The sequence below is a fragment of the Gymnogyps californianus genome, chromosome Z (assembly GCF_018139145.2).
Source record: "Gymnogyps californianus isolate 813 chromosome Z, ASM1813914v2, whole genome shotgun sequence".
NCBI lineage: Eukaryota > Metazoa > Chordata > Aves > Accipitriformes > Cathartidae > Gymnogyps > Gymnogyps californianus.
In genome coordinates, this window is record NC_059500.1 from 45,410,721 (window position 1) to 45,421,083 (window position 10,363).

The 10,363-nt window shown below is 34.4% G+C and overlaps 1 protein-coding gene across 1 annotated transcript in view; it reads right to left on the reverse strand.

Annotated features, from left to right (window-relative positions):
• ALDH1A1 (aldehyde dehydrogenase 1 family member A1) overlaps window positions 1–9,481 on the reverse strand; it is a 54,352-nt gene extending 44,871 nt beyond the window's left edge. Inside the window, exons 1-2 of the mRNA XM_050913592.1 lie at window positions 9,379–9,481; window positions 2,866–2,947 (exon numbers count right to left, since the gene is read on the reverse strand). Of these exons, the coding sequence (XP_050769549.1) occupies window positions 2,866–2,947; window positions 9,379–9,481 (185 nt within the window). The remainder of the gene's footprint in view (window positions 1–2,865; window positions 2,948–9,378) is intronic.
• Window positions 9,482–10,363: the final 882 nt, after the last annotated feature.

The following is a 10,363-nucleotide window of genomic DNA, read 5'->3' on the forward strand; positions in this document are numbered from 1 at the left end:
TAGTCAGGGTTAGATCAGAATCAGACACAACACTAGTTATTAACCTGCATTGTTAGCAACAATTACTGCCAAGTAATTTTCAGCATTTCCTCCATGAACCTTTGTTTCAAAGCCAAGATTTAGACAGCCTCAACTGATTTTACATAATTGCTATGTGTGCTTTATAAGCCTGTGTGTAGTGATTGTGTTCTTCAGTTATGAAAGCCTCACATGTGAAAATAACCCTCTTTGTACTTTTAAAGTTTTAAAGATCATATTAAAAAAAATATTATATGGCTAATAAGAAAAAGAAAATGTCAGAAGTGTATTTAATTATCTCTTTTTTGATATATAAAAATAGTTTTCCAAATGTATATTCCTTAATTTCCTTATATCACTTTTTATTATTCCTAATGTTAGTATTTTATATTAATAATCAGCATGATCATACCCCTCAGTGCTTTTGAAAAATTTATTTTTGTATCTTTTGGTATAGGATGTATTGGGCTCTGAGGTCTCTGCAGTGAAAATAAGAAAAACCTTCTTACTCAAGAGCCAGTGTGCCTTTTCCATACATCATGGTAGTAAACTGCTAGGACATGATTTGAAACTTGCTATTAGTAGAAGAAATCAAAAGGGTGTCTACTGAAGTTACAATTAAACTGATGTACAACTAATATGAAATCAATAACAGTTCATTTGTGTCATCCTGTTCCCCCCCTACCCCAAATTGCTTTTACCATGATTATTCCCAGAAAGTTGCTACAGAGTTGGCTAGAAACCACCCATACGTGTAAGCAATCTTCGGGTCAAAACTCACCTTTATAACATTTGCGGTGGAATGAGAAATGCTAGGAAAGAACCATATTTGCAGTGGGAATATGAGTCATTAGAAATAAAAAATAACTTGGCACAGTGATTCATCATGTAGCATTTTCAAATTAACTGGGACACTCAAGTGTTTTCCTTGTATTGTAATGACAATGGAGGATTTTGATGGATTTCCAACTTCTCTGTTTCCCAATTGTTTAGTTTAACTTAAACAAACAAACAACTAACATGAAGCAGGGCCTCTCTTTGTTTGCAAATTTCAGGGAGCCTTCTGTGGATGCTGTCAGAGGTTGGTGTTTCTAATGAAAAGTGGACTTTAACCAGATAGTAGATCTGTGCACACATGTGCTCTGGGGGACTAGGACTCAGAATCCAAATCCCAATATAGACTAAAACTTTTGCAGCACATTATGAAAAGTCTTTGTTTTCTTGTTAGTAGAATCTACTCTCCTTTTCAGGTAATTAGTAAGACTGACATTATCCCCTGTCCTGTAGCTTATATCTTCATTTCAAGTTTAGATGTAGTGAGCTGACCACATTAGCTTGTTATTTGTAATTCCCATTTTTCTCTACTTTGTCATGGTTATAATCCAATTCTCATGAGTTTGTTGATAAAACTATTGTACTAGTGTACATATGCTACTCATTAGAATCACTGGTAAGTGAGAATTAACAGCTAAAATACTTGACTATGATTTTTAAAAAAGTGATGTGATTAGTCCAGCTTCCACTGAATGCTGTCAAGAACTTTCCCATTGTCTTGCGAAAGAGTAGTTTTAACGCCTGTGTACCATTTAATTAAATAATTGCATTTAGAAAGGAATATGTGTTGTGACAAATTTGAAGTATATTAGTCATTTCTGTAAGATCCCTTGAACTCAGAATCGAAAAAAGATGATAACATCCTAGTACAAGAAATCAGATAAATAATATACACTCTGGGAACTAATTTCCTGCTTTGTTACAGAAACATGTTAGCCAGCAGATTTACAAATGCAAACCCAGTAACAGTGAATCTTGGATGGAGCCAAGCTTACAGTGAAAACCACATCCCTGCATGTGGTGTGCGACATTATTAATTTTTCATCTAAAATTAGAAGTACTTTTTGTGGATGTGTTACATGTGTGTGCATTTGTACATGTATGTAGATTATTGCAGATACTGATGGAACTAGATCCACTTTTTGGGACTGATTCAATAAATATGTTTCATGTCCCTTCTAAGAAGAAAACTAGAAAGAAAAAAAAAAACCTTCTCTAAGGAGCGAAAATGTTTGACCTGGGAACAGTGTAGTCCAATAAAATGTACCAGTACTTAACTAATGTATTGTAATTCTGAGACAAAAAATGTCTGCAAATATTTTCAGATTGTTACACAATTTCTAAGAAAACAGGAGCAACAAAACCATTTCTCTCTCTAATTTTATTTTTTTTCATAAAGGTGTGGGGTGTGTTCTGCTTTTCTTTCCATAAACACATTGAACAGTGAAAAGTACCTTTCAGTCTCACACTGTTTTTCATCTTGTTTGATTTCATGTAACTTTAGGCTAATGCTCCAAAGCTTCCTCTGATCTTCAGTGGATCCAGGCCACTGGTAATCTATATAATTAAGAATGTAAATAAAAGCCTTTTTTACACCATTTGTGTGTAACATCATCTGGCTGCTGCTGCCAAAGTGTGCCAAGAAAAGAAAAAAATTCAGACCCTTAAAGCAAAGCTCTGAGGAGTTTAATACCTTTTTAAAGTTCTGAAATAAAATGAGGTCTATTTTGGTTTGACTGCTCTATTTACTAGGTAGCAGAGTAATCCAAAAAACTTCTTGGTTCTGTCACTTTGTGTAAGGAAGAATATGAGAGCTGAGAACATCAAGGTTTCTTATTCCCAAGAAAAATCAGTATATGTTTATAACATTTTAGTGCATTTTTCAACATCCTGCTGAGGCTTGTCAAATACATATAATCTGACATATTGCTTTGGTAGTGAGAATGTTAAGTTTTATGCACAATAATTATGCTTATACTAAACACTCAAAAAATTCTATGAATTATACATTACATGGATGATAACCCAAAGCTGTGTTCTGGGGTGGTGATAATGATAGTAATAAACTGAAATTTACCTGGATGATCAGTAGATTCTGGAGAAAGCAGAAAGGCAAAAATGAGTCAAAGGCAGGATACAGTGGTTGAAGGTAGAGTTACTATTTATTCCTTACAATTTTTCCCTGAAAAATAAGTTGCATATAGCCAAAGTTATGAATTCATCTTTAAAAATTAAAATACTGCCACTCTTTCTTGTTTAGTTAGCTTGCCAAACTCCACTGACACAGAAGTTTTGCAGGCCATGGCATGGGCACAGTATTTAGTCTTTCACAACCAACATAAATTCACAGTTGTTTTGCTCAGGATAAGGTTTGCATAAAACTACTCCTTGCCTATCATTGCCAAGAAAATTTTATGGTTTCAGCTCAAAATTAAGTAAAATTCTGATGTTGTCTCGAAGTTTCACCTTGAATTTTGTATTAATTCAACATAGGCAAGTATGAAAACTTTTACCAAACCAGAAGCTAAAAAAGGAGATTGAAGGGAGAAGCAGTAGAGAAAGGAGAGATTATCAAACTACATACAAGCTAAAACTTAGAACATTAATAAAGGTAAAGAAAGGTTTGATGAGATGAAGACTTAGCTACTGTGGGCTAAGATATGCATTAGAATCAAAGAGAATTGTATACATCAACCTATTTAAACAAGCTGAGAAAATGTAAGCAAAATTGTTAGAAAAGACCTCAACACGAAATTTTGTTTTCTTAGTTTGCACTCTGAGTATTTTCCCATTATAGGTCAATGATGGCCAAATCCTCCTTTCACCACCTTAGTGAGAGCACAAGCAGACAATTCATGTTCTCTTTCAGTGCATAAGCGTCCATACCTATGTGATGTGCCTTTAGAACTGAAACATTCCCAAAGCCACTGCAAAATTTGTCAGTTGCTGGGAACGGGGGCTCAAACTGCAGCAAATGCATTTTTAAAACCAGTTTTCTTCCGTTTTACTCTAATCAGTTAATCACTGTGGTTGGGGTCATACAGGGGCTCTCGATCTTCTTTCTAACGCTGAAAATTCTCACTTTCTCTTTCATGGCCCTTTAATAAACCTGCTTTTCCTCTGTCTTGTTTTAAATCATTCCACTACACTACAAGTGTAAGTGGTAAAGCTGGCAGCTAGAATATGCTGTACACTAGAATATGTTCCATTTTGTTCTTCTCTCACAAGTAACTCTATGCACTGATGCAACTGCAGTATCAGGATGGAGTCTAGGATCTGTGAATCCTTAGACTTTGTGGTCTGTTTTTCACAAGACTTGCTTCCCTTTTTCAGTCTTTCATCAATACCAGCTCTTTCAGCCTTCAGTTTGTCAGCAAAATCCACGTAGCTGATTTCTTGTCAGAAGTCAAATGAAAAAATAATAATAAAAAAGATACTTGTAATAATTGTGTAATACCTGTGCAATACCTATCTAATATCTTCCCAGCATTGTAAGTTCTTAGAAACAGAAACCTATCTGTTCATTCGTTTGTTAAGTGTCCTGCATTGCCAAGGACAATTAATAGTGGAAGAAAATACTGTCATACTTCTGCAAAAAGCGGAGAAAAATCTGTTTCTACTCAGAATCATTCTTAGAAAAACTATAGAATATCTGTTTTCTGAGGAGAAATTACATGAGATTCAAGTGCTGTAATTTGCAATGAAGAGGAAGAACAACTGTAAGATGAGAGCAGGTTCATCTATCTAGAAAAGTCATGCAAGTTCATATTAAGTCAAAGGGGACTATTAAGATGTCACTTAGTATGTAAGTAAATTTATCGATACATTTAGTACTCACAGTTCAGAAATGTTCAATGTTTGGAGAATTGCATTTTCAGTTCACCTAATATAATTAAAAATATTTAATCATAGACAGCAGCTTTTGGATGGAACGATAATGTAAGAAGCTCTGAAAGACAAAGTGCACGAGTTGTTTTGACAATATTAGTCTCATGATTTTTTTTCCCATTTCTTCTCTTTGTGACAGCATGTAAAACAAAATAATATGAACATTTTATTAGATTGGACTATAGTGTCTTATCTGGTTTTAGTGTAGCTACAACTGTACAAATAATGCATTTAAATGCAAGCCAACACCAAATCTACTAATTTTTGTGGGGTTTTTTTTTAATGAGGGTAGAGGAATAGCTATCTGGCCATGCTAGCTCTCTGGAAATTGCAAGAGTGAACTTAAAAGTAATGAAGTTTTGACAAGGCATTTCAAATCCATTCCCTTTGTGTGTTATCCAATCCCTAATTTTGTCACGAACTGAAGTGTAGGGTTAGTTAAATAATATACACTGACAATATATTCTTAAGTCTATACATTTTTGTACAATATTTCATTGTTCAGTTTATACAAAGACTACAAAGAATATTTCTTAAAATGAGTCATGGCAATTTGTTTTGGAAAAAGTTTTAAAATTCCAAACACATGAGAATGTCATAACCTCACAAATATCTGCAAATAAAATTTCTCTGAGTTCTTTTTCATTTTCCCCCAGACCTGACCACAAAATAAGAAAAGCTGCTTGTTTTGATCTAAAAAGATAGTACTTCTTAGGGCTCTAAACTTTCTTTACTAGTTTTGGAATAATTATTAATGCTAATAGAAGTTAGAAAACAAGACAAATTAAATTCATTTACTCAAACTCAGGCTTAAGGAATATGCTAACAATCAAGAAAAGATACTAACCTGAGTATTATGTAAAGACATTTTGTCAAATAGGTTTGTGCCTGTAGCCGGACAGCCAATATGGAAAATTCAGCATGAATATTCATGTTAGAAAGTGCTTTGCCTGATGGTGAGCATTTGCAGAAGCAGGGTCTCTATGTAATGCCATGCAGTGGATTAAAAAGGGAGTCTTTGTGAAAAGGGATGGTCAGGGTTCCAAAAAGCAAAGGATATTTTGGGTAGGTGACTCCATTACAGTAAGAATCTGTCTGCTTTTTGTCCTAATAATTTCAGATATCTCTCACCATGATTAAAATGTTAAAACACTCAAATATCTCTGGATAAAAGATGAAAATATGTTCTTTATAGATTTTTTGCTGCTGTGTGAAGATGAAAAAAGAAAATACTGTCACCTAAGACACAGACACCATCCAAAATCTTAATGAGAATTTTTACCTAGATACCTCTATTTTTTTCAGTCAAAAGATAGAAGAAGAAAAAAAAACAAAACAGAAACCAAAATCCCCAGACCCCAACAGCAAGAAAACTTCATGTAACAGTTAGAATAATCACATCGTATTGCATCAGGTTTAAAACTAGAGATATCAGCCACATTATTCCTTGAAATAAGGGTTTGCTTTATGGAAACAAAACATCTTTCAGAAGACAGGACCATGCCATTTGTCAGTGAGGGAAAATTATTTACAGTGGCAGGGTCTGTGCATGATGTTGTCGTCGAGCACAGCTTCCTCACCTAGAGGTGTGGGTGGTTCTCATGTCTGCTGGGATCTTGTAGTCCTTCCTCAATGTTTTCCATTTAATTTGTGAAGTTAGAGGAGAACATCCGTATTCCCAACTGTGTTATTCTCACCCAGATACTGAAAATAATCTGTTCAAATCTAAATCCCAGGAAGTTTTTTCCTGATTTAAAAGTGTGGAGTTAATGTTTTATGTGAAAATGTTAGATTTGTAACATTTATATGGGGCCTCATTGTCCAATATATCATACTTTTTTAGCATCAGTCCAACAACATAAATGCATTTAAAGGTGCAGATCTAATTAATCTCTGAATTTCTTGCCAAAGGCAATAGTAAGCAGGATGGAACATATTGTAGGAGCATACCCTAAAATTCTAAGATATTTCTCTATACAGCAAGCTGTCCTGACTATCTAAATCCTTTTCCAGTGTCCCTATTAACACATTAAAGCTTATTAACCACCAAAATTTTCTGCTGAACTTCTGGCCTCTGAGGAAATTAGCAATCCGATTAATATTCTGCATGTTTCTGGGATAGCACGTAAGACAACTCTGTTTGATGGTAGTTAATATTCTCTATATTTAGCCTAAACAAATTCTGTGAGATCATGAATTATACTGCTACAGCTTAAACATTGTGAACTTTATTGCTTTTATGCTTTCAGCACCTCTTTTCTGTTTTCCTGGATTTCTTTGTCTAGGTAGCATTATTAGTTTTTACATATTTTTTAGCAATCTGTCTAAACATATAAGCAATGCATTTTAAAATATTTATTAGTCTGAGTTTTAGTTCTGAGGTGAATTTTAGCATTATATCAAATCTAAAAATACCATTGTTTCAAGTGCCAAAATACCATTGTTTCATCCTATATGTATATTTATCTTTGTGAATCTATCTATATATGTCTCAAGAATAAGGCAGAATCAACTGCCATACAAACATAAACACTGATAACACATGATAAACTGTCATCACACCAAAAAGATTTACAGCAGTTTTTAGTACCAAAGTTATTAATCCACTTGAAGCAGTGTTTCTTGAAGGATAATTTCTAAAACTATTTGCTTTATGCTTTTGTAATATTTCGGGTTAGATAACCACATGTATGAATAGCTATGTGCCATAAAATCCCACAGGACACAGCCACCCCTGAGTTACCTGTGCATTTTAAAAGTTACTTTGCTCTTGGTTCTGTAGCTGTTTATTATCTGATCCTGCATTCTGCAGCTTTGACAAAGTCTCATACTCAGTATGGCTGAAACCGAGCTTGCTGTGGAAACTCTGTCCGGACTAAATTTCATAGATAGCAGTGAGTCGAAAACACTCAGCACTGTGGATTCCTCTTTGTGTTACATAACAATCTAGAGTCATTCCACTCAGCTCGTTACAAATACTTGCCCTAGTTTATTACATATTAAAGTGGTTCTTCTCAGACGACAGCACTATCTTTCTCCTACTCTTGCCATGGTGGTACACTTGTCGATGGAAGACAGGAGTTTTGTGTGCATTGCATAGAAAAGTGTGCTTTTATAGGCATGGAGCATTTTCAGGGGCTTGCACATCAGTTTTGTGTGGCGAAAGCAGCAAGGAATGACAGAAACTATGGTTCTAATCTGCTGCATGTGGGGGATAAATATGTTTACTCGTGTTAAATCACCAGTATGTTTACTATATGTGTGTTAGAATGGCAATTATTTTCTGCCTTTCTGAAGGTATGCACTTTCTAGATATCTGTTGGATAGATGTTAGATTAATTTAGTTTTACTATTTTTCCCTACTATTTTACTTTCTGACTAAACAATGGTTTTATGTGTGAGTTCATATGAGTTTTATGGCTTCCTGAAGATGCTTCAGCATCCATGTAGAACTGGAATTGATACAATCTCAGATGTCAAAACTGTATAAAATTATTAATGTCATCTAGTGTACAGATTTATAATGCCCTGGATTTTTATTAAATCACACATTTATACCTTTTTCTTATGCAACTCTCACATTGTGATCTATCATGCTTATAGAGAGAAAAAGATTGCGTAAATTAAACAGTCCTAATTATCAATATTGAAACAGAGGTTTTACTGTAAGTTCTTTTAATTCCATGGAAAAAGAAAAGTATTTTTCATTTGTGGTGTAAAATAGACCAACACCCATCACTGCATTTTTGCATTACTATATAAAGCAAAGATCAAACAGAGAATCATTATAAGGGCCAAATCTGTCTCTCCTCACTGTATCTAATACAGTTTGCACATAATTGTACCAATATTTGGGGAAATGAATAATCAATATATTAACCATAAACTGTAAAAGACCCCTAAACTTAATGCAACATCTCCTTATTTGGTCTCATGCTTATTCTGTCCAGCTAGAAATTCCCTCACCCCCCCAAAAGAAACAGCCAAGGATGTCTTTTTGAGAGGATATTATCTTCTCCAATACTTTAACATTCTTGTATGTTCTGATAATCAAGCTTATACTTTCTCTTTCATTACACATTCCTTTTGTGCCCCATTAGTCTGATGTTTTCTCTGTCATAAAGAGATGTTTTTCACAGAAAGGAAATTAATTTTTCTTAACATATATAATGACATTTTGATTGCAGTACTTTCAATGTCTCTCTTTCTTCCCTTTTTTCAAATAGCTTTTTCATTCTGTTTCCTGGATATCAGATTTCAAAAACACCACTGGAATTCTTTTGATTTCAAAGCATATTTGCATTAGCATTGCTAATTAATGGATAAATTATTAACACTAATTACTGCCACACATCTTCATATGCATGCAGGCACATACAAAATTAGAAATTTAATGTAACCATTGCTGTAAATTTGGTTGTTGATAGTCCATGAATCTTACACAACCCTCTTTGAAGGCTTAAACTTTATGTATTTATTTACATATACATATATAAATATATAAGCACACACAGACATATATATGTTTTATACAGGCATGTATTTTTGTATTAGTTGCACAGTTATACCTGTCTTTCCTGAGCATGCATTTCATCCAAACAATAACATATGTAGTCAAACAAAAATGCAAGGCCTTACCTTTACAATCAGGGCTTGATTTCTTAGATCTGTTATATTTCACTTCCACAGCACACTCTGCCCTAAGGTCTGTGATCAGCACTACAGTCAGAGTACCAGGCATGACCTCTATATATACACAATTCAGTAATAGCAACAAGTGAATACTTAGATTCTTACTTCAGTTCCACATTTATCAAGTGATATTACTCATAGAAAGAGATCCTTCAAGCAAACACTTAATCTGCATTGAATTGGGAGTGATCTTGATGATACACTTGGGAAAAAAAAGGAGCTTATTGTACGACACAGCAGATGAAAATACCCGCAGCCATTGCACGTACCACTCATTCTGTTAACCATGTAATATACATTGTCATTTTGACGTGTAGACTATTTCTCTTCCTCTATCACCTCCATGTCAATCCAATTCACTCATTCTTGCCAATGATGAAATGAAAAAAAAAGAAAAAAGAAAAAGAAAAGGAAACATGGAAAGATTGTTATCCTGGATCTGCATTTGCGGAACATTTTAAAGCCAGTTAGATTAACCATTGGGAAGATGTTAGTCTAGATAAGAGAATCCCCACTGGTTTTCTGTCTCCCTTAGACAATGAAATCACATAGTTGTGTCTGTGCCTCTCTGTTTTGGATTGTTCTATTTTAACACATAACAGATTGAGGGCTGCCTACTATTCCTAATTAACTCAAGTTAAACTAATGAGAGAGAGAGGGTGGAGGGAGTGCCAAAAAGAGAAAAGAGATCATGAGTTGGAAGAGATTGAATTACAACTTAAAGGGGATGGAGAAAGGAAAAGAAAAAGGAGGGAGGGGGAGGAGGTGCAGATACAGTTAGGCTGAAAAGTAGGGGAGAAGAAGCGCCTGAGAACAGATTTGCCCTTCATTTCCAAGAAAAGGCAAAGATGCCTTGCAAAAACACCAAAGAAATATAAGCAATCCAACGTTGTACTGAAGTCAGATTCTTACGTCTTGTTAGGAAATACTT